This window comes from Ambystoma mexicanum, chromosome 1q, assembly GCF_040938575.1.
Source record: "Ambystoma mexicanum isolate Mex_15411 chromosome 1q, UKY_AmexF1_1, whole genome shotgun sequence".
NCBI classification, from domain to species: Eukaryota; Metazoa; Chordata; class Amphibia; order Caudata; family Ambystomatidae; genus Ambystoma; species Ambystoma mexicanum.
Genome location: NC_090922.1, coordinates 239763671 through 239788994, shown reverse-complemented (window position 1 = coordinate 239788994; position 25324 = coordinate 239763671). Strand labels below are relative to the sequence as shown.

Sequence of the window (25324 nt, the reverse complement as noted above, 5' to 3'; positions counted from 1 at the left end):
TCAAAAACAGAATGAAATTCCTTAAAATCTCTATGTATATTGCTGATAAGCAAAATATGATGTATCACTTACTAAAACATAACACTAGGCATTCTTGGGCGCTATTGCGCTCTATAAAATCAGGCCCACAAGTTGATCCTCAATGTGTAATTTCTGCTGACGAGTGGACTAATTTCATAAAATCGAAATTTAAATTGCCCGATCGTTTCTTTTCTATTAAAAATCACCACCCAACATTTATCTGTTATAGAAATTCCAGATGGACGATTAATGACATCATAGATGCAATCGATAAGCTCAGCAATTCTAAGGCGCCAGGCCCGGATGGGCTTCCCCCGTGTGTATATAAATCCGATCCTTTTTTCTGGGCACGTCTTTTGAAGATCCGATTTGATCTGATTTTACAAACGGGGTTAATTCCATCTTCATGGCATTCAGCACACATTATTCCCATCTACAAAAAGGGCCCTCCTGAGTTATCTTGTAATTATCGTCCCATCGCTTTTACTGATGCTTCATCGAAGATATTTTCTCTCCTACTTTTGCAGGAGCTTCAAACTTATATTGCACAAAATAATTTACTCTCAATTTTCCAGGTGGGCTTCAGAAAGCAAATTGGCTGCCCATTGAATGCAACCATTTTAGCACATCTTCAGGCTCAAATCACCAATGCACATATGGGGCCCGTGTATATGGCTAGCTTGGACTTGACGGCTGCATTCGACAGTGTTATCCGAGAAATTCTATGGGCCAAAATGATTGAGATAGGAATCCCTCATTCTTTGGTTGCCTTGATTGCCATGTTGCACCTTAAGACGTCATATCGAATTCGACTAAATCGAAATGGTGCATTAACGAATTCTATCATTACTGAAACGGGGGTTAAACAAGGCTGCAATATGGCGGCAGTCCTTTTTAACCTGTATTTACATGGGATAGATTCACTTTGGGAAGAGCAAATTGTATTTCCAGCTAAACTGGGGACAATCGGGCTCAATTGGATTGGCTTTGCAGACGATCTGCTAATATTTGATCGCACCCCGTTTGGCCTCCAGAAAAAACTTGACCTATTTGCAGATTTTGCTCAAAAACGCAATCTCACAGTCAACCCAACCAAATCCTCTATTCTTACCTTCTATGAAGGGCGATGCAAAGTGAATACATTTTCATGGTTTCTACAGGGTGTTGCACTTCCTTATTCCTCATCCATTCGTTACTTAGGTTATCCGCTGGCCGACTCCTATTCCCTAAGTATGTGGCAAACATTTCTTAACAATAAAGCAAAAACATTAGCATCGCAGATGAAAATCATTTTTCACAAATATTGTTTATTTTCTTTATCTCTTATTCATTTTTATTTACTTAAAGTTGAACCCTGCTTGTTATATCCATTGGACATATATTTGCATGAAATTGATTCCTTTCTTGAAATACTTCAGAGAAAAATGTGTAAATCTGCTTTGGGACTTGCTTATTCCATCCCGAATGTATTCATCTGTCATGAATTGAATCTATTACCTCTTTCCGTAAAAAGAAACTGGCGCAATATAAAAAATTACATCAAGATGGTGGATCCCCCGACAAACACCTTATATTCTGAGCTACATAAACTGATAGACAACCCGAGAATTCAATCTCTGAAAGCTGCTACCAACAAACTTAACACAATTCTAAATGCTATCAATGAAACGCCAAACAGTATGACCATGCAGCTTCCTGCTCAAAAAAAATATACGAGCTTTATTTTTGGTGCATTTTGACGCACAAAATGGGTATTTATCCGTCTTACTCGGAATACAACAAATTTCGAAGGAAATGGGGTGATCGCTCATTTTATTTAATTCAATTTCCTTCTGCAATTGGTAGAAATATTTTAATTAGCTCCCGTCTAAACCAATTTCATACTCTGTCCAAAACTAAAAATTGGAACAGATCACCACAAATAAACTGCTCAATTTCGTGTCGTTTTTGTGAGGATGACGAAATAGATGAAACACTCAAACATATGGTCATCTATTGTCCCTTTTTTTTTCATCTTTTCGAACAAAACCCTTGATCTTAATGCTCAGAACCAAACTGGAATTTATATGGAATCACTCTGGAATCGTTGCATGAGCAGTACTAGCCTCTCCTTTAATCTGAAATTGATCGAATTACTGTCAAATATCGAAACAAACTTAAATTAATTTTCCATGCGTTTATTGTGAAGAAAAGAAAAAAACAGAATTGGGAATAATATTCTACTGTATAGAAATGTGAGTTTTTATAATTTGTATGTTCTTTTTAATTGTCCAAATGTTGAAATGTGGTCGTTCCTTTGCTTATTTTTGTACTCTTTTTATGATTGTAAAGGTTTGTATAAACCGAACACAAAAAAAAAAGAAAAATCAGTCATATATCCTTCAGTTTCTCCAACATCCTGAGAAAGAGGTTTGACTTTTAAGGTGAGCCTACATTCTTAACGGAAGGTTTAAAATCAGATCGTGGGCCCGCATAAAGCAAGTCCAAGTGTCCGGCTTTTCATTTATCAGCACAATCTGTTTTACTGGGATTTTGCATCCATCAAATCTTTTATGGAGGCTAAGCAGCATTTTATTCTGTCAGATGTGGTGATGTCACCAGCTGTTTAGTTTATCACAATCTGGATGTTGTCTGTATAGTTAAAAAAGACACCTTGGACTATTGCAGTCTCCATTAGGGGACAGAGATAAAGATTAAAAAGAATAGGTGAGACCACCGATCCCTGTGTGACACTACATTTCAGAGGGTGAGTGTGTAATAGGTAGGAGTCCAGAATAACTTGTTTTGAAAGTTTGGCTAGGAACGACTGGATCCTTTTTAAGAGCACTACCCATAAAACCGACAGTATGTACTCTGTCAACAAAGATTTGGTGGTCAATGGTGTCAAATGCTGCTTTTGGCTCCACTGAAATGATGGCACTTGAATTGTGTCCCTATTGTGACGAATCTGAGGATGGGGTCCCTTTTTCCCTAGGAGCACACCTTTTCCATGCAGCCAGTGCATCCACAGAATAGTCCCCCTGGTGTTGGTGCACCAGGGGAGGGTCACATGGGAGAGGAAGCCCCTAATGGGATTGAAGACGACCCTCCCCAGAGAACACACTATCCCCACCAAGCACCTGACCCTAGACTCCCTTCCTATAACCCTAACAACCACTTCCCCTAATAGGCTCATAAGTTGTAGTCACCCTACCGTTCTCCTAGAAAGTTCTGGGACGAGGAAGAATAGTAGTCGCCTAAGTGAAGATCCCTTTCCCAGTACTGTGACGAGGGAGATCCCCAGTGACTCCCTATGAAGTCATAACATCATTACTGTGATGAGGGACAAGTATGGGGGAATGAAGATTACCTGCAAGAACCACATGCAGCAATCTAGTTCTTTCCCAAGTCCTATTGGCCATAACCAGTATAAAAGGGAAGGCAGACTCAGGAAGTATGAGACAAGCCCTCCCTGGAGGAGCAAGAAGCAGGGAAGTTTTGCTGCACAGAAGCTGTGCTGGACCAGAGGCTCTGTCAGGAGGGCAGCCTTTGCATGCTGACAAAGTGCTTAGGACTGGGGGGGTTATGGAGGGAATCCAAGGAGAATCCCTTTCCAAAGGACCTGACGGAGAACCTAACCCTCCCTGGAAGAACCGGGGGGGACCACATTCTGCAGAACTGCTGCAGCACACCAGAGAAGGGTAAGACCACAGAAGCCCAAACCTGAATCAGAAAGACCCCAACACTGACCAGAGGTTTCCAGGAGTGACCCCAAAAGTACAGGGCTGGCTAATGGTTGGTAGGGGCAGAAGGGAGCAGTGAGGATAACCTGACCCAGGCAAACAAGATGAACTCTGGGAAGCAAAGTAACCTTCCCGAGCCCCCAAGAAAGAAATAAATGAGGACTGGTCTGTGACCCCGCACCCAATGAAGTCTCATAGTCAGTCCCCTTCATAGTTGCAGTACTTGGCAGACTAGTGAACTAGGTCTGCCACACTATTATGAAGGACCCATACCCCAGGCTTGAAAACAACACAAAACAAGGTGAGAGAAGAAGAGACCTGGGGAAGGGAAGTGTCCTCCCTGTTTTTGTGAGAACTGCATGAGAGAATCCAAGAAAAGGAAGGCCCTCTTGACATTGTAAGGAGCCTAACAAAAGCCAGGGGAATGGAGATATTCCTTCTGGGGTTTCTAACCACAGTGAGAAGCCTGAGTGAGACTAAGAAAGACATTCTCTTGGCGTCAACATTTTTGCGTTGGAACACATTTTCTTTTAGAACTTTACAAAAAAGGTAGCTTTATTTTTTGCACCATTTGCAACTGTGTTTTGAACTCTGAAAAGAAGACCCTGATGAGCAGATAACCCCTTTGCACCTTGCATTTAGTTATTAGTGTGAGGGCGAAAGTTAGGCTTTTGACACGACAGTGGATTTTCCTTTTTGACATCCTGATGACCCATTTAAGATGTGTGTTGAGGCAGGGAAACCACTCTTAGCATTGGGGCTAGCGAGGCCTTTCCCCACCCCGCATTTTTCCTTTAAGTCTATATTCAGATAAATGCCACAAGTGTTTCCGAGCCTTAATTCTGCACTCTTAGACTATCCATAGTCTCTTTCAGGTAATCCAGGACAGAGACCGAGATTAAGGCTTATTTAATTTATTGAATTTATTTTGTCAAGTGCCTAATACCATACCGAGTTCGGTTTCTAAGTGTGGATGCGGGATGCGAACCTGAGTTACTATGCGTGGTCTTTTTTCCAAGACCAGCTTGTTGCCCCTGTCCTATTCTTTGTTCATTATGTATTACTTGATGATCTAAAACCCATTTGAGCATTATCAAGGATGTTCATATTTTCCACATATTCCTGGATCTGACAAACTACAATTCTTTCCATTTGTTTTGCTAAAAAGAAGTTGATGGATCAGGTGGTGATTGTTCAGATCAGTTTTATCATGTGTGCCCCAAATCAGAGCGTTCCCAGGGGTCTGGAACAAACGGAGGTGTTAAATACGTGCAGAATGGGTTCTGTAACTAATCGGTAGAGTTCTTTTGATAATCAAGAAAATTGTGCCACCCTCAGAATACTGGGGGATGGGAGGGGTGGACTGCTACTCTGATGCGCAAACCACACATTATATACAAATTGACTAATCTCGGTTTCTATACTGATCCCAAAAACGTCCTTGCCACAAGGATTACCAATTCAGACCCAGGATCCCCTATGAGCCTAATATTTGATATAACATAAACACTGGTTTATCCACTGCTCATGGACAAATATTCAAATGTTTTCAATATATAGTCTTTTGGATAACAATTGTGATTGTTTGATTCTTATGAATAAGAGGTCTCAGTAAACACTAAACTTTCGAGTCAATGTTTAATTTCTTATCAGTGATTAGTGTGCTCCTGCCTGCCAACACGTGTTTCGACCTTTCAGAACATTTTCTTCAGGGCTAATTTATCACCTCTTTAACATTACATTGATTCACGAAATTTCACCATATCAAATAACATAATTCATAAATAATTTTGCAAGTGTTAATCAAAATTACAAATACTGCATAACAAGGGAATCAGGAAACGTTCCACATCAAAGGTATAGGATTACATTATCAGGCGTTGACATAAAGGGAAAAAGAACATAGTTTTTGTTGCAGCTCTACATCAGTTACTAAATTGGCTGATATCTATTTACTGAATATTCCATGCCTTTCATAATAACCTTTATACGGTCACCATAAATTACTGTCTCCCGCTTGATTCATTCTTTATAGGTGGATACCAGATTACTATGGAAATTAGATTTCTCCCATGCTTTCTTATTGAAGCAACCATCTTGCGTGCATTCCTATCTCGAACATCCATGTGTCTTCCATGCAATCCCAAATGGCTCCCTTCCTATTCTCCCCTCGTGAGCAAAGTACATTCATTGTGAGACGCTCATTCCTCATAATCTAACAAAAGAGAGGTGGTACCTTAACTTCATTCTATATCTGTGGTACAAAAATACTTGAGGACTGTGTATGTGGATTGAGATAATCTCAACACACAAACAGTCCGCAAGTATTTTTGTACCACAGATATAGAATGAAGTTAAGGTACCACCTCTTTTGTTAGATTATGAGGAATGAGCGTCTCACAATGAATGTACTTTGCTCACGAGGGGAGAATAGGAAGGGAGCCATTTGGGATTGCATGGAAGACACATGGATGTTCGAGATAGGAATGCACGCACGATGGTTGCTTCAATAAGAAAGCATGGGAGAAATCTAATTTCCATAGTAATCTGGTATCCACCTATAAAGAATGAATGAAGCGGGAGACAGTAATTTATGGTGATTTATGGTGTATATATATGTATATATATATATATATATGTGTATAAAAAAATCTCAATCCACATACACAGAAACAGTCCAAGTATTTCATATATATATATATGCATTACCATGAGGGAACTGAGATTTAGAATAAGAGAACATGTTAATGCTATCCAAAGAGAATATGTCTGGTTGCCACTAGCCACACACTGGAAAACAGAGCACCAAATGGATAATAAATCCGGGATCCGATTCATGGGTCTCAAAACAGTTTCTAAAAATCTGACGGAGGTGATAAGCAGCTAGAACTGTGCAAATTCGAAGCTAAACTCATTTGTAAACCTAGAACTGTTTTGACTGGTCTGAACTCTGATCAAGAAATGTTTTTTTTTTTCTGTAATGTGAGTAAGCGTTGTATTGTAATGGGGCAGCGAAGGGCTCACCCAGGGACACACTAGTTGAATCAATTGGTATAAACATCTCCATCATCCATGTGCTTTTGAAGAAAATTCAATCAATAATTTTATTGCAAAACCCATATCAGTTTGGGTCAATACGTGAGATGCAATACATAAAAGTAATTGCATAACTGTTGATTGAAATAAATGGCGTTCAGTAGTTGAATAGACCTAGGTTAACGTGCAGTTTACTGAGAGTAGTATAATCCTATTCCTTTGATGTGGAACGTTACCTGATTCACTTGTTATGCAGTATTTATAATTTTGATTAACACGTGCAAAATTATGTAATTTGATATGGTGAAAGTATGTGAATCAGTGCCATGTTAAAGAGGTGACCAATTATCCCTGAAGAAGACCTACATTCTGAAAGGTCATAACACGTGTTGGCAGGCAGGAGCACACTAATCACCGATGAGAAATTTAACAAGGACTTGAAAGTGAAGAGTTTACTGAGATCTCCTCTTATTCGCAAGAATCAGAAACAATCACAATTTTTATCCAAAAGACTATATTGAAAACATTTGAATATTGGTCCATGCGCAGTGGATAAACCAGTGTTTTGTTTTATGTTCTTTTGATAACCAACCTCTGTGGTATAGGGTCCAGAGGGAAACCTGAGCATTTGGCCAATAGAAGCAAGGTTATCAACTGGGAACTGTCAACAGTTGTGAAGGAATCAAAAGGAGAAACGGGGGACTATAAGGTGTAATAAGTGCTTAACTTCTATTCACCCTACTTTAGGAAATGCATTTGTCGTGTGAATAATAGCTTGTGATTAAAGTGTCTTTACTTGGCTTGCTATATTTAAAGTGTACATTGAGTGTTGTATTGTAATACATGATTTTGCTGAACTTACCAGTGTGTGTCTATTCCTCATCAGTTCTGCAAAGTGTTAACTGTACTACAAAACGGGGCCCCCTTAGTTCAGCCTTGATGCTTGGCCAATGTTACATAAGAGTGGCTTTTCTCAACTGGGTTGTGAATAACCTTGCTTAACTGTATGTTTGCTTTTCCAAGTCCTACCCAAGGTGTAGTGACTTAGAAAAACCCTTCAACACCTATAAATTAGCTTTTTGTATCCATCATAAAGTGTTTTTACAGGTATTGTGGGTGGGCATACCTGTATTGCATGCTCTGTTAGTTGTACCTTTTTGCCACCCTGCTCCCTCTGCAACAAGACTGTATTTAACCTTTGCGTCCTCTGCCATGTTTACCTCTGAGAGTGAGGCCTCCTGCAACCTAGGTATGGATCTCAAGAGTAGTGTAAGATTTATTAGATATTACTTGAATATGTGAATCACCTCTGTTTGAAGCTCACACTGTTTGAGTCCCCCGCCCCATTTCTACAGATGCTGAAATATCTGGCCTTTTGTATGTAATAATTTAAACTAAGTGTTCATATCTCTCTCTCTTCCTTTTCAGGACCTGGCCAAGCGATCTAGATTTCCAAGCACTGATGGCTTCACATCCCCCCACTCCCATTATACTGTGAATTCTTTAGGGTCCCATAATCAAGCCAGGAAAGGTGAGCATGTCGGGCAAGAATTAAACCTCTAATTCTAAAGGAAAAAGTTGTTTTGCTATGCGTTCAGATCTTCCCTTTATTTTTGTGAGCGAGTCCCCTCAAAAATGCACTGTAAAGACATGGTAGTGGTGGAATTAATTAGATCAAACGCCTCTTCACTTCTAAAATGGGGGTATGATTTGGACCAGCAGGCAAAATTGGTGAATAATGATGAAGTGAAAAAGATGAAGCTGATGACAAAAGAAAAGGGCTATTACGAAGTAATGAGATGGAAAACATAGGAGCAAGATCTCATTGGGAGTGGCTACTATCGTTCCGAAACCCATAAATAATCCCTAATGACAAGACATTAATTATAGTCTTATGGAATTCTAGTTGATATTCACATTTAACTACAAAAACGAGCTCTTTCTCTATGCTGCAATCCACAGAAATTATATTGTTACAGGAGACCTGCTTATGAATAAAATTATGTTCGAGGGAGAACAGAGTTTTTGGAGGCCAGCCGGAAAAGGAGTCAAGGGACGTCCATACGGAGGCCTCCTTACTCTGATATCCAGTGACATTGAAGCTATGGATATTAGAGTGGAAGATCAATCCCTCCATGTATTGATGGTGAAAGCAGATATATCAATCTCCCGAAATCTGCTAATAGTAAACATCTATGATCCCCCGAATAGAAAGATGACTCGAGAAATCCAAGGTGTAGTATCCTACAGGCAATAGTCTTGCTGTGGGTGATAGAAAGTAGAACTGAGATAATCCTCGCTGGAGACTTAAATGCCAAGTGTCTTGATGATAGGATAACAGATGAAGGACTATTTGAAAAAATTAAAAGGGAGGATAAAATAGGCACAAAGAAAGGAAGGACAATAAAATGGATTAACTTTTTGGTAATGCTGAAAATAAGTATATGTAATGGTAAGGTGAACGGTGACGTTACACCAAGTAACACTTGGAGAAGTAATGGGAAAACGTCCACATTAGATTATATATGCACGTCGAATATATTCGAAGTTGCTGAGATGTGTATATATGTTTTGATCAACCTAAAAATACAGAGTGGAGATACCTTGGAGAGGGGTTTAATGGGGGATTTAGTAATAAATAATGGAAGGTAGAGCCTGAGCTGGTCTCCTAAGAATCTAGAAGCCATAACGAAATGTATTTTACATTTGGATATGGAAACAATCCCTTGTGATTCCCTGCAAGCCCTAATGACATGGATTGGCAGTATTACCACCTGTTACCACCTGTTATTAATGTAGAAGAAAACCCTTTTGTGCATTTGACAAACGTATACGCACCTACAAAAAATGAGATCAAAGGAAATAAGACCACTCTAACAGACAATTAGAAAAATTGAAACATTGGAAATGAATGAAGAAATTAAGAGCTCAAATAAAAAAAAGGGAAAAGTCTAAATATAGAAATTGGGCAAGAAGATATTTTAGGTGGGTGCTTTGCAACAAGTATACTCAGCCATGAGAGAGAATGATAAATATCTTTGGAAGGTATTTAATAAGAGAAGAGGACATGCTAATGAAGCTATTATGAATATTATATCGGCTAAATCTTGGGAAAAACATATACGGGAAAAAATCAAATCCAGCAAAGCGCTTAAAATGCCCCAAAAGCGCAAGTTGGAAATGAATATCTTATATCAAGATATCCTCTGGCTAATTTAAAAAATGTGAAAATCAAGAGCGCTAGGCCCAGACGAAATAAGTAATTTGGTAATGTTACGAAACCCCGAAAAATGGTCAGAGATCCTAAAAATGCTATTTGATAGCACGATATAACTGGGACAAGTCCCAAAATCATACACTTTCAGATATGGTAACTAATCATAAACACGGCAGAAGAGACAATCCAAATAATTATCGTTTGCTTTCTTAATTAGATGGCTCATGTAAAATGTTTGCAGGTTGGCTCCTGCAAGAAATAGAAAAATGGATAAAAGTATATTAATGTCGATTCTAGAACTGGCAGTTGCAGCAATGGCAGTTTAACAGTTTTGCTCCTGCCGATACAGCCTTGCTAATTAAATAATATAATATGACAGATCCAATTGAAATGGCAGATTCTCCTTCCTCCAGGAGATCAAGAGCTGGGAGTGAAGATGGAGGACTTGCTGATGCTCCAAATGGCACCCAGCCATCAAAGAGTTGGAGATGAGAATGAAAAGAGCCTGATTGGGACCAGGCCTGAAGGTCAGTTACCTGAGGATTATCTGACTGAAATCATGGATGGAGTTGTGGGTCTATTGCAAAGATTAAACAGACTGTGTTGGAAATGAAAAAAGATCATTCCATGGTGAAAAAGCACACTAAAGAACTGGAGGAAACCAGGGTCTCTGGCTCTGAAGATAAGGTACTGGCCTCAGAGACTAGAGTATCGACCCTGTCAGGACGTTTGGAAGCTGCAAATAAAGATTTCTGAGCAAGAAAATTAGAGTAGATCTAATTTGAGGATTACTGGATTCCCAGAAGGTGTGGAAAACAGTCGTCCTATGGATTTCCTACAGAAGGTGATACCATAACTGCTGGACCTGGCACCTGGAAAAATATTGGAAATGGAACGTGCACACCATACACTTGCCCCAAAATCTGGAATTGGTGAACCCTGTGTGCCTTTCTGATGAAGTTTTTGAGATATCCTGTGAAAGAAATTCTACTGAGAAGATCCAGGGAACTAGGCACACTTAAATGAGGTGAAACGTGCACCATTATGTTATTGAATGTCTTCAGCAAAAAGATTGTAGCACAGAGAAAATTATTTACAGGAGATGAAAAGCTTGCTAGAGATAAGTGTCCTATTATATGGTCTACCCTGCTGTTTTGAGAGCCACTGTGGATGGGGGTGGTGCACTCTTTTTCAGACCATTTGAAAGATGTAGACTCCAATCAGTGTAAGTAGTCAAATGGCAACAGGAAAAATGCTGAGGAGAAATGAAGTTCACTCAAACTTTTCTGTTTTTATTTTTACTTTTAAATTGGGGACAAGAAAAAGGATAAATGGAGGTGTATACTTTTGAATCTGCGACATGCCGTTGTAAAACGGCATACTCAAATATATCTCGTGATGTTTTGAGGGTCCTTTTCTCTAATGCATTGTATCAGGAAAAGAAGTTAAGATGGCAGCTGCTGGGGCAGACTGCGAGTATTGTTGGAATTCTTTTTCACCCGGATGCTTGGATGATGCTGCCAGCACTCAGTGGTTCACTTGGAGGTACTGGGAAATGCGCGCCGTGTTGAATGGCATACTTGATTATGCTGCAGTATCAGCATTCTATGCAGTGCCTGCTGGAGAAAGGTTGGTGTTGAACATGCATAGCACGTCATGCCGTGCTAATATTCCTTTTATTTTGGCCCTACTGCCCCCTCCCCTTAAATCTGGACTCTCTATGGAGACTGAAGATGTGGGTCATAGGTGCACGTAATATGTCAAGTTGTTGTGCAAAGCCTTGAACGCGCGCCATCAAAAGAATGTATGTGTTTGCAGATTAAAAGAAGGATTTCAGAAGATCCACATCTCCCATGCATTGGCCAAAACTTAAAGAATTCCTCTGGGCATTCAGTCCAACATGATGCATAGAGCGAATACCCACTCTACTCTGAATACAAACATTAAACAGCCCAAAGTAAATCCTCTATTCCACGCTGCTCCGAGCCCCCAAACTTACATGGCCACATCTGGGGGTGTGAGGAGGCAGTGTGGTTATCCATCTAAATAGACCCCAAAGGTGGAACGTTTTTCCTGTCCACCGAAGAGTGAAATCAGTCACCTCATAGACCAGCGGAAAGAGTGGACAGCAGCGCTGATCTGCGGAAAGCAACATTGAACAGTGTTGCCTTATCCGGGGCTTGGCAGCTTCAACGCAGACATCAAACGGAATCAAATGGCACTATGCAAACCAACACCAAGACGACATGCAGGCATACAAGCTGGCCACAAACATGAAAGCTGAACACCTATATATGCAGCTGAAGAATAGGGTGTGTAGATAAATGCGCTGGGACATGCAAGTTGAGCATCCCCTTGCTACCTTGTTAGGCAGAAACCTGTGCAGTTCCCTTTGGGAACACTACAAAAGATTTAGGACTACAGGTGTTAGCAGTAAACCCACTTGGTAGCAGTCTGTACCACCCAGATTTACCTGGTAGCTGTGGCTGAGCAGTCAGACTTCCCTCAAGAAGAGTTAGGCAGTATGCAAAGTATACACAATAGGCACTCAGACACAATAGCACAAGCAAGCACTGACCAGCGCTTTGGTATCGAGGTATATAATTATTTATTTAAAAACACACTGATTGAAACACTCCAGCACTATTATTGTAAATCGCTCGCAACACAGTTACTATGATTATATATACATCCCTTATTCCTTATCAGACAAGTCTTAGTTAACACCACTTATTTCCAGACAGAGGTGAGCGCTTAACTATAGATGGCACTCCAATAAGTTAACGAAAAAGGGAGGGAAAAAGGCAGAATGTCGGAAAATACACCACACTAATACTTAGGAACTCTTAAGCAAGGCAGGAAAGTCAAAAGTTACTTGTGAGCCAAAGTCCATAGGCCGGGCCCACTCTTGGAGAGAGCAGGGCACAAATGCACCCAAGATCACACAATGACAACAGGCTTAAAAAGTCTTGCAGGGAGTTCAGAAAGGTTTTAGTTAGGCTCAGAAAAGTTTAGCCAGGGTGTCCCGGGCTAACCCAGGTTCGAAAGCTGGGGGCTAAATCTACCCCGTACAGTCGGTTGCAAGGGAAGCCAGGCGGAACACGGTACCTTAAGTGGGAAGGATCCTCCAGCGGGGGCAGTTGTTCCTGGCAGCGGGTGCAAGTCGCTGCATCGTCCAGAGGAAGAGAAGATCTCGACGTGGAGGAAAGATGAAGGTCGTTGCACTGCCAGGGAAGAAACCAGCCGCTGAGTTTTCCGGTTAAAGGTACTACCCTTTGATTCGCGGTAGTGGTAAACATGGTATCCCGGATGCCGGGGTGCTTGGCACAGACAAGGCGGCCACGAGATGCTCCAGGAAGCGGAAAAGGAAGCAGACTGGTTATCCCCACCAGTCGAAGGAAGAAAACTCTCTGGGCTGGAGATCTCCTCTGTCGTTGGGAAAAGTGGTGAGACGGTTCAGCAGGGCTCCACCGGTGGTGTAGTCGTAGCAGGCGGCTCAGCTTCTCCCTCGTTGGATTCTTAGGTCCTGTGGTGACTTCTAAAGTTCCAGTCCCCAAAGCCCTGCTTTTATGCAGAAAACCCCCATTCACTCAGCCTAGCTGTCACTCAAACATGCTAAGTGGTGAGCCGGGCGGCTCACCACTTGGGCCAATCAGGATGGAGTGCGACTTGAGTTGCCTAGGCAACTCAGTCCAGGGTGCTTAAATCCCCCTACACCCCTCCTAAGTACCCCAGACAGAGTGGCACCACTTTGGAGGGCTTCTGTGGAGAAACCCGCCAGAAAGTGGAACAAAGGGCTCAACTTGGGTTGGAGTCACAGAATCGAACACAACTGCCATTTTAGAACCGAGTTCTGGCAAAAAATACCAACCAGAGAATTAATATTAAATAAACCGGCGGTATGTTCAAGGCTATAGGAATTAAATAATTAAAGTTGGTAGCCTCTAACGATGGGAAAATCCCATAGGGATAGATTTGCGGTCGAATATAAAAAGTATCCACTGCCACCAGCCAAAACTCGATCAGGGGGGACGGAGACGTGCCCCCTCGACTAACAGACCCCCGGGCAGTCGAATTGCCCTGGCCAGTACATCCACAATATGATGGTTTGTACTGGTTCTGTTCAGAATTTGAGACTAGTAAAGTCAATGGTGACTTTACATGCCCTGGGAGACAGTAGTCAGTCCCAGGGTTTGGAGTCTATATTGGGGGGTCACTATGACACCCCTGTGTTACTGCACTGAGGGTGCTGTGTAACACACATCACAAAAACACATGAAGCCCTATGGAGTAAAAGACCCCATAGCCCATTAAACACATCTAGAGTCAAAAACACACTCAAATCATGCCCAAGAGTGAGGGTAAAAGAGTCTCACTCTTGGCAGGAGAAAAAAATAAACCCCAAAAATCCAGCAAAGCTGCTGGGGGACTCACTAGGTTAGGAAATTTAGCCTAAACAGAGAATTCTCCCTAACATACCTGTACCCCATTGCCACCCCAGCCAGCCACTTGCTCACAAGCACTGAACTGACGCACTACCTGCCACCTGCAGCCTCCGGAATCAGCAGCACCATTTTCAGCATCTCCCAAATTGTATCGGGACTCTCCCACAACGCAGGACACCTCCACTACATTTCATTGGCCATTACATGCAGTCAGCTACTCCCCGGCCAAAACAGTACACAGGGAAATAACCTGTTTCTTTCAGCTTTCCGTCACTGGCAACGAAACCACTACGACATAAACCACCATGATGGTGGCTGGCAACACCAAGTCTGCGGTGCCCGCCTGTGCCACAACCTGCTCGAGAATCTCAAATCCACTGACCCACCTCTCCCTCCAAACTGGCTTTGGCATCAGCACCAAATGGCCTTCCCAAATCGGCAGCCGCACCGTACCTCATAAAACTCACAGCCAATAGGTCACCCCAAAAAGGGACACGAGCATAAGCATGAACACACAAACTCAAGAACAAATGGTGTTAATACAACAGTGTCATTCCGATATCAGTTATAAAAATCGCAACTAAAGACCTACAAAGAGCCCATCTAAGCAGATATTGTAGAATAATTCATTGCAATCATCATCCAGACTCCATATATGGCCAACTAACTTCTCTGAACTGGGAGCCAGAGAAAGAGAAAAGAAGAAAAACATGGTGACTGTTAGGTAAAGATTTGGGTTAGTACCCTTTGGGTGCACTACAACAACCTCAGCCTCTTGGCAATCTGGACCCAACCTTTGGTATAAGTCTGAACTACACAGGTTGGTAGTGTGGCCTAGAAGCCAGGCTTGTCTCAAGAGGGGTCAAGGTGAGCAGAAGTGGAGTTGGAGATTCACATTGACAAGTATTCAAACAAACACTGATACTCACGGTTTCTTGATGAATCAATTCATTTATTTACCAGTCATTTAAATAAGCCTATTTCAGAAGGAGCAATATAAAAGCAGAACTCGCATCAGAAATACACAATCTTAGGTTTCTCAGAATCAATAAAGACGTATTGGGGATGGCACACAGTTCCTACACCCTCAGGTGACTTAAATAATTAGGACACTGTGGACATTAATATATTACTGTAAATTCAGAGTAGGTTTTGAGTGTGTCAAAGAAAAGGGTTATTTAGAACAAACAAGAGATTACATATATTCTTTAAGCAGGCAAATCTTTTTGGAACCCCCAATGCAGAGTCCGTTAACCACTTCCTGGAAGGATAGGTGCAACACAATAACAGAGGAGAGAAGAGTCATTGAGGAACCAGGCTAAGCCAATGTCAATGGGCAAAGGTCTGTGTGGACTGAAGCACTTCTTTCAGGTGAGAAAGTGTTTGCAGAATGTTTTGAGAAGTATTTGATGAAAAAGAAGAATCAAATTTAGGGCCACAAGCCGGGAGACTTGTGAAGTAGAGGAGCAAGCAAATCTACAGTGAGAGGTAAGTTCTCTCAGACTTTACAGTACCTTTAGGTTGAAGAAAAATGCAGCAGATGACTTCTGTTCCTGTACAGCTCTGCAGATCCTGTTGTTCCTGGGCCTCAGTAATGGGGACAAGAGGGAGGACTTCTGGGGACTCCTGCACCACAAAGGTACGGTCACCAACGGTGTTGGGGAGAATTCTCAGAAATGTGCTAACTCCTCTCTACCTTAGAGATCCCCAGCGATTTTGCTGGACTCTAGGACTTGTTAATTTTGAACCTAGAGAGAGTGAGACCTTTTTCCCACTCTCTGTTAGGCAAAGTTTGTATGCGGTACCCTCTGGGAACACTACAAACAACTCTTACTACAGGTATAGGAAACCCAACCTTTGGTATAAGCTTGTACTACACAGTTTTGGTGGCGTGTTGAGCAGCCAGACTTATCTCAAGGGAGGTCAGTGTGAGCTGTAGTGGAGTTGCACAGAGATTTACAGTTACAAGTATTCAAATACTCTTACACTCAAAGTTTCTTGAATAAACAATTATTAATGTATTTATCAGTCAGGCAGAATATGCCTTCTTTAGAAGGGAGCAATATAACAGTAACACTCAAATACACTTCATGAAATACACTCTTAATATCTCTAAATAATGGTAAGTAGAAAGTCTTTGCACAATGTTTTAGAAGTCTTTGAAGAAAAGAAGAATCAAATGTAGGGCCACAAGCTGATTAGATTTGTGAGTAATAGAAGATGCAAGCAACTCTACAGTAAACGGTAAGTTCTCTCAGACTTTTTACAGTACCTTTAAAATGAAGAAATGATGCAGCAGATGACTCCTGTTCCTGTGTAGCTCTGCAGATCTCACTGTTCCTGGGCCTCAGTCGCGGGGATAAGAGGGAGCACTTCAGGGGACTCCAGCACTGCACTGGGATGGTCAAAACTCGCAACAGGCAAACTTCACTTTCAGTGGATGTTCAGTGTTTCCGCTCCTTGTGTGTACCGCAAATAGCAACACCGCAGTTCCTGGCTGTCGAGATAGACTTTCCTTGCTTCTGGGGTCCCACACTCTATTGAGGGGGCTCAGTCCTGCTTCGTGGGAGTCCGGAGGATCTTCCTGGAGCGCTTGGTTTTCTTAAAAGCAAGCTATTGATAGAAGTCAAAGGGCTTCCACTACTTGTCTACGCCCCAATCTTTGTAGCACAAAACACAGTAGTTATTTCATTAAAAAATAAGTTATTCCTGGATCTAAGTCCCTATAGATAACTCACTGGCCCTGTGTTCAAATTATCTCATGTCCCCGAATGTTTGGCACACCCATCCCTAGAAAAGCGATGCTGTGCCACCTACAAGGGGGTGTAGAGATACTAGCCCTCAGCGTTCTCACTACTTTCCTAAAGCAAACTAATTAGGTGCACAGCTAATACTGTCTGGTTTCCTAAAAGCAACACACACAATCTGTTGTTCCTCTCCCTGGCTATACAGTTTCCAGCAGCAACTCTGTGGAAATTCAACCAGCTCTGAGATGGATGTCCAGGTGGCTTACTTTGGAGTTGATTGGTACCTCCAACTCAAAGGGAGAAGTCGTCCTTGCAAGGGTCTCACTCACTCCAGGTTAAAATAATAAGTCCTTAAAATCCAGCAAAGTTGCTGAGGGTCTCTAAGGTGTAGGGAATTGGCACATTTATCCCGAACATTCGTCCCCCCAGACTAAGGGACAGGAGGATTTAATCCACCCCTGGATGAATCTCCTTACAGTTGGTCCTAGTTTCTGGAGACCCCATCAGCATGTTGGTGAGTACACCCTGACCTGTGTTCAATGGTAAAGTCAAACCCCTCTAGGCTGATTGACCATCTTAACAATTTAGGATTTTCCCCTTAATCTGCATTAACCATCTCAAGGGTTGGTGGTCTGTTTGAATCCCAACGTAGACCCATACACGTGTGGTCTAAACTTCTTCAATGACCACACAATGGCAAAACATTCACATGCTGTGGTTGCCCACCTGGTCTCAGGTTCCTTCAATTTCCTACTGATGAAGCAGATTGGGTGTTCCCTGCCTTTCTCATCCGGCTGACTCAGAACTGCACCTATACCTGTATTGGAAGCATCTGTCTGTACAATAAAGGATTGGCCGTAGTCGGGAGCTCTTAAGACTGGAGCTTGACAAAGGGCTTGCTTAAGTCATTCAAATGCCTTAGTGCACTCCTCATTCCACCTGACCTTCTTGTGGGATTTGGGTGAGGAGATCACATTCAAGGTAGAAACTATGCTCCCAGAGTTCTCAAAGAAGTTCCTATAGTAACCTGTGAGACGTAGAAAGGCTCTCACTTGGGTTTGAGTAGTAGGGGTGGCCCATTCTTGTACAGCTCGTACTTTGCTAGGCAATGGCCTTATTTCACCTCCTCCTACCTCATGTCCAAAGTAGACCACTTTACTCTGACCAATTTGACATTTAATTGCCTTTATGGCCAGACTGGCCTGCAAAACATATCCTAAATGGTCAATATGTTCCTTCCAAGCGGGGCTGAACACTGCAATGTCATCTAAGTATGCCATGCAGAAGTCCTCCATCCCATTCAGAACATGATTCACCATCCTTTGGAATGTAGCAGGTGCATTCTTTTGTCCAAAAGGCATAACCTTAAACTAGTAGAGGCCTCCTGGGGTTGAAAATGCAGTTATTTCATTGACATGGTCTGTCGGAGCTGTTTGCCAATAGTCTGATGTTAGGTCAAATGTACTGAGGTACTTGGCAGAACCAAGCTTGTCCACTAGCTCCTCTGTCCTAGGTAAACAGGCATCAGTCTTGGTGACTGCATTAAGAGCTCTATAGTCCACACAGAATCTCAACTCCTTGGATCCTACCTTTGGTACTAGCACAACTGGACAAGACCATTGACTGGTAGATGGCTCTATTACCCCGAGATTAAGCATCTTGTTGACCTCTTCCTTTATGTGGGTTCTTACATGGTCTGACCTACTGTAACTTCTGCTTTTCACAGGTAAACAGTCACCAGTGAGAATCTCATGCTGACCCCAAGGGGTCAAGCCTGGTGATAGTGAAAACAAAGGGACAAATTGATTTAACAGAGCTTCGCACTCCTCCTGTTCCAGTGACAGATTAGAAGAGAGATTGACTCCTGTCTTTCCATCTAAAGGTTGTCCCCTGAGGAGATCAGGTAGAGGTTCACTCTCCTCTTCCCCATGAGCAGATGCTAAGAGCAAACCTCCCAGTTCTGGTCTAGATACAGACTTTTAGACAGTTGGTGTGAAAGACCGTGGGGGCCTCTTTAGGATTGCCTAAGTCCACCAAATAATTGATCTCCAGGTTTTCCCATAACCTTGAAGGGTCCAATCCATTTGTCCTGAAATGCCCTCTGCCTTGTAGGCACCATAACAAGAACTAACTGGTCTTCAGTAAACTCCACCATGTTGGCCTTCTGGTTATGCCAATGCTTCACCAGAGCCTGGCCTGCTTTCAAGTTATCAGAAGCTTCTGTCATGTGCGTCATTCTCCTTCAGAGACCTAACAGTCAGTGACTCTCATTGGCTTGTGGGAAGGAGCACTCTCCAACCCCTCCTTGATTAGGGCCAATGGACCTCTAACCTCATGACCGTATAGAAGCTCGAAGGGACTGAAGCAACCCCTTCCTGAGGGACTTCTCTATAAGCAAAGAGAAGGCATGGCAGTAGAAGGTCCCACTTTCCTCTAAGGTGTTATTCTAAAGCACCTATCGTGTTCTTCATAGTTCTGTTAAACCTCTCCACCAACCCATTGGTTTGGAGATGGTAGGCTATTGAGAACTTGTAGGTCACTCCACAGTTTTTCCACATGGCTTGCATGTTGTGGCATATATAGTTGGATCCCCAGTCAGAGATAACCTCCTTGGGAAAACCTACTCTGGTAAAAATACCAAGAGGGCCTTAGCCACGACCTGAGCTGTGACAGTCCACATAGGTATGGCTTCAGGATACCTGGTTGCATGGTCTACCACAACCAATATAAATCGGTTGCCTGAAGATGTTGGAGGGTCTAAGGGACCAACAATGTTGATTCCTACCCTCTCAAAAGGGACTCCCACCACTGCATCAGACCCCATGTTAGGCCAGTAGAAATAAAGAGAAATCCTTTCCTTAGTCTTCTTAAAACTTAAGTGACCAGCCAAAGGAATCTCATGGGCTAACTGTAGAAACTGATGTTTCCCCTCCTGGGGCACTACAAGTCTTCTGTAGTCTCCTGGGGTAGACTCAATAGGTTCACTGTAGAGAAGGCCATCCTCCCAGTATAACCTGTGCTTCCCTGGCTCTTGCCCTTCCAGCTGGGAAGCTGCATTTTGGCGAAGTCCTTCAAGAATAGGACACGCTATTTAACCTCTGCTGAAGTCTGCCCTACAGGGGACACTTTCTGCAAGTAAAGTCTGCAGCTCAGGATGGTCTTTAAGATCCAGATCTTCAAAAGGGCAGAGACTTGAATGGGGTCTTCAGCCAATAGTTGAAAGTTTCCACTTGCCATATGTACTGCTCCCTCAGGGATGAAGGCTAAGGCGGCATTATGGCCCCCTGAAGGTTTACCCTTGCATCTGGGATCCCCTTTCACATGGTCAGTTGACCCACAAGCATAACATTTTCCAAATTATGTGAAAATTGGGGGCTCCTTCTGACCTCCCTCTGATTCGGCACCAGAGGTTTCACTGGACTGACCTGGTTTCCCATGTGGCTTACCCTTCATATGTTTGTGGCCCTCTTTTGGATGGGAGGTTTTAGAATTCTCTGTCATCTTTCTGGTGCTGTTTTCCTTCCTTATTTTTATAAGTGGCCCCAGAATCCTTGTGAGTAGCCCTGTTGGCAACCCACAAGTCGGCAGATTTTGCCAGCTTCTTGGGATCAAACTTTTATTTTATTTTTTTACTTTATTTTTTCATCTTAGGTCATTGAGTTACAAACTATACGATAGCTTAAGACAGAAATTAAAATAAAATTGCAAATCGTAACTATATTCTTCAAAATTAACTAGAAATAACCTAAGGGATCAATCTCTTTTGTCAGCCAAGTGCTGCCTCTGCTCAGGAGAGCAGGCATCAAAAATAGATTCCAACAAAAATAGATTTCTCATTCCTTAGGAGTTCACTCTGTAACCCTTAACCCAACCATCTAAGTTTTTCAAACGTTCACACACACAGGTAGCCCAAGTTGTACCATCAGTCTTTTTGAGGTTCCTAAACCTCTTAAGGTACTGGGAAGGCATTTTCTCAAATCTAGCTATCAAAGCTAGCTTCACATTTTCATACTCCAATCTTTCAAGTTCCCCCACCTCCATTACAGCATCAGTTGCAACCTGGGGGAGCCAAGGCAAAAGCCAAGGAATCCACTGATTCCCTGTGAAACCCTGAATCCCATAGTTATATTCAAAAGCACCCAACCGATCCAAAATATCAAGCTTCACTTCATATATACTCACTGCTTCTTTAGGCATGCAAGGTCTCTTTGGACTGGAAGACCTAGAAGACTCTGGGATAGAAACATTTTCAAGAGACAATTTCTTAATTTCAAGAGCATGTTGCATTTCCATTAGTTTGATATTTGGTTTCAGCTTGGATCTGTAATCTTTTGAACTCTAACTCAAGTCTCATTTTTTCAAGAGACACACATTCGGGACTCAGTGATGGACCTTGTGGGGTCCCTGTGGAAAAAGGTTGAGGCAAATGGGCCTGTTGAGGTAAAGAGGGGCTCTGTTCCTGAGACTCCTCTAACTCTTCAACAATATTAGAGTTAGACTCTGAATTATCATCCTCATCATCATTTTGCACATTGCCTGGATTAGTATTTGTTTGTTTTATTATTTATTATGCGCACCAGACCCAAGGGTAATGGGGCGCAAAAGCATAAGAAGTCGTACAGCATGGTGCATAGTTACAAAATTACAGTGCATAGTTACAAAATTACAAGGTGTCAAAGGACCAGTGATAGCAATCCAAAATCTAACAGCTAACAATAAAGTAAATACAATGTATACAGGATCAGTGAAAATGCAGGTAGGATCAGGTTTGTGAAATCATTTGCCATCCATCTCTATTAGCCAACTGATCAGGTTGTGCCTAAATTTGGTGAATGATTGTTCCATTCTGAGTGTGGTAGGTAGCTCATTCCACAGTTGGGCAGCTTTGACTGGGAAACTAGAGCCTCCAATGGTGGAAAGTTTGAAGCGGGGTATCTGTAGGCGATTGGTGTTCGCTAGTCTATCTGGTGGCAACTGTTATAGAGAATCTGTCTGCTAAATATTGTGGGGGGTTTTTTGTTAAGACGTTTGTGTGTGAGAGAGGCAGTCTTGAGTCTAATTTTCTAATTTTCTCGTAAGTGGATAGCCATTTGTGCTTCCTTCTTGACTCTGAGAGATGTTCTCTCTTGAGATGTTTAGTGCGGCTCTGAGAGCATTGTTTTGCTGTATCTGTATTTTGTTGATTTATTTGCTCCAATGTAGAGGGCATTGCAGTAATCTAGTCTGGATAAGACCAAAGCTCTGGATAAGGTCATGCAACTGTTAGGGGAGAGGAATTGTTTGCCCGCTCTAATTAGTTTACATGTATATGCTGTAGTAGAGGCTAGGGAGTTTGCCTGTTAAGTAAACGATAAAGTGGAGTCTAAGTAGAAACCTAACGTTTTTACTTCCCTGGCGACATGAATAAGGTTGTCCTCAATCATGAATGATGAGTAATTCGCTCCTAGTTTAAGAAGAGTTGTAGTACCCAGGATGAGCAGCTCTGTTTTTGTCATCGTTCAGACAGAGGCCATGGGTGGCCATCCATGCCTGAACGATGCTGTAGATTCTGTTCACCATTGCTAAGTCCCTGTTGTAGTCCACCGGTGAGAGTGAGGAGGATCTGGGTATCGTCTGCATAATTCATGTAGGTGATACCCAGATGGTCCAAATCATCGAACAGGGGCTTAGTGAAGATATTATATAGTGTTGGTGAAACACAAGAGCCCTGGGGCACTCCGCAGGTGATGGGGATAGGGTCTGCGGCGGCAGACGGTGAGAAGACTCATAGTCCGTCACTAAGGAATGATTGTATCTAGGCTATTGCATCACTAGAGAAGTGGGCAGTTGAGTCCAAGTGGTTGCATAAGACTTTGTGATCTACTAAGTCAAATTCCGCCGATAAGTCGAGTAGGAGAAGTAGTGTGTTGTAATCTGGCTTACTAAGCTGCTGTGAGTGTGTGATGTCATGAGCCGTGGAAGATTGGTGTTGGAGTGTTCTACTGGGTGACAGTGAGTGAGAGAGCAAGCTGTGAGCTGAGAAGATGGGTGTGGGGGTGAGCCCGGTGTTTCCCTTGTAAACTTGTGTCCTGTGTCCCCTACCATCCCTGTGTCTTGTTTTTTTTTTTAAAAACTTTGTTTATTGAGGGGAACAATTCACAACAAGACAGTTCTCAAACAGTACAGTATAGCATATGTATAGTATCGGCAGTGGCATACATCAGTAGCAGTAAGACGGGTATCGTCACCTAAGGCGATGGGGTAGGTGGTACATTGGAATCGGACATCAAATCACATAAATACAAACGTAGTAGGGACCATATATCTTTAGGACGACAGGGTGTCAGGACAGATAAAACAAAGAGTTCCTCGTCATCATTCACCATACACAAGTCTTTCAGGAAGTTGGATCGGGTAGGCCCTGCATTGGATTTCCAACATTTAAGGATGCAGCGTTTGGCAATAATACATGAGATGTTGAATAGTCTCCTCGTGGTCTCCTTCACTTTCCAAATGTCACCAAGCAGGTGTTTTAGGGGGGATAGGGCGGCTGGGATCGCCGTTATCTCCTCAAGGAGCTCGGCCACTTCACGCCAAAAGTTCGCGATAACGGGGCACGACCAGTAGATATGATATGCCCCAGCATCAGGAGCACCGCATTTCAAACATGTCCTTGTGCAACCCTCCACAAACTTCGCCAGTTTAGCCGGGGAGTAATGTAGCTGGTTCAGTATTTTGTACTGGATCAGTCGGAGTTCAGAGTTCATGGAGACCGATTTGGTGAGTTGACAATATCGGGCCCATCGTACATCATCTGAGTATCCACATCCCGCTCCCAGGTTTCTTTGATAGTGTTTCGTGAGGGGGAGTGTGATTGCACCAGGGTGTATAGTGACGAGATTCCCCTGCCATGACCGTCCGTCGTCACCATGGCATGTGCCTGGGGTTCTACCGGGAAGGAGGGCCATTTGGTGGCAAAAGCGGTTCTCATACGATAGTATTGGAGGCGTTTAAGCTGACCACCTCCAACCGCCCTCCAGAAATCTGCAAGTTCACAGAACGTGCCATCAGGGAACATATCACGCAACCTGAAGAGTCTATTCGGGTCCCAGGTCCGCTGAAGGGCCCTGTCGAAGGTCGGGTAAACATTGGAGAAATTCCACAGGGGTATATCTGGGTCATAGGGGACTTCCAGGCCAATCCTTTTATAGATCCTAGACCACGCCCGTATAGTGACGTATACCGGGTCAAAGGGGCAGTTGTTGCTATAGGTGGGCTTCAAAAGGACCGAGCGTATATCATTGGGGCGGACTGCGTGTTTCTCGAGGAATGTGTGGGGCAGTGTCCCCAGGGTCAAACCAATGTTTTACAAATTGTTCCTGAGCTGCTATGCAATACAATTCGAAATCAGGGGCCGCAATACCACCCTTTGAAAAAGGCTCCACCATTTTATCCCACCCCAGCCTAGCAGTGTTACCATTCCAAATAAAGGAAGATGCCAGTGACCTAAGTTTAACAAAAAGGATTTGCCAGGCCATATCGGAATGTTATTGAAGAGGTACAGGAGTTTGGGGAAAACAACCATTTTAAGTAGGGCCACTCGGCCGTATAGGGACAGAGGGAGGTTAGCCCACAAGTGGAGCTTGGTCGAAAGGGTGAGAAGCAGATCGCCATGATTATGTGAGTGCAGCAGCTGTCTATCTCTAGCCACCATTATGCATAGGTATCTCACCAGTGTGGGAGCAGGCCTAAACCCTGTGATGCAAGATAGGTCACCCGTATTGGGGGTCAAAGGGAAGATTTCGGATTTGGGGACATTGATTTTGTATCCCGAGTATTCCGAGAACTTGTGTATGTCAGCCATAATGTGTTGCACATTCTCATGTGGGTCCCGGACATACAACAGGGTATCGTCTGCATACAGAGCTATGATCTGGGGAGGGCCAGTCATCCTGAGTCCTCGATGCGAGTGGTGTCGCCGAATGTAGTCCGTCATTGGTTCAATAGTGAGGGCAAACAGAATAGGGGAAAATGGGCAACCCTGCTTGGTCCCCCTGTGCAGATGGAAAGAAGGGGACAGGGTGTTGTTGGTTAGGACCTTGGCGGTTGGTTGAGAATATAGCAGCCGATAAAATACGGCCCGAGTCCAAACCTCTC

At 42.9% G+C, this 25324-nt stretch overlaps 1 protein-coding gene across 1 annotated transcript in view; it reads left to right on the top strand.

Moving 5' to 3' along the window:
• Positions 1-25324, top strand: part of PPP1R12C (protein phosphatase 1 regulatory subunit 12C) — a 1339157-nt gene that overhangs the window by 794854 nt on the left and 518979 nt on the right. The window contains exon 15 of the mRNA XM_069638043.1: positions 8208-8310. Coding sequence (XP_069494144.1) covers positions 8208-8310 — 103 coding nt within the window. The remainder of the gene's footprint in view (positions 1-8207; positions 8311-25324) is intronic.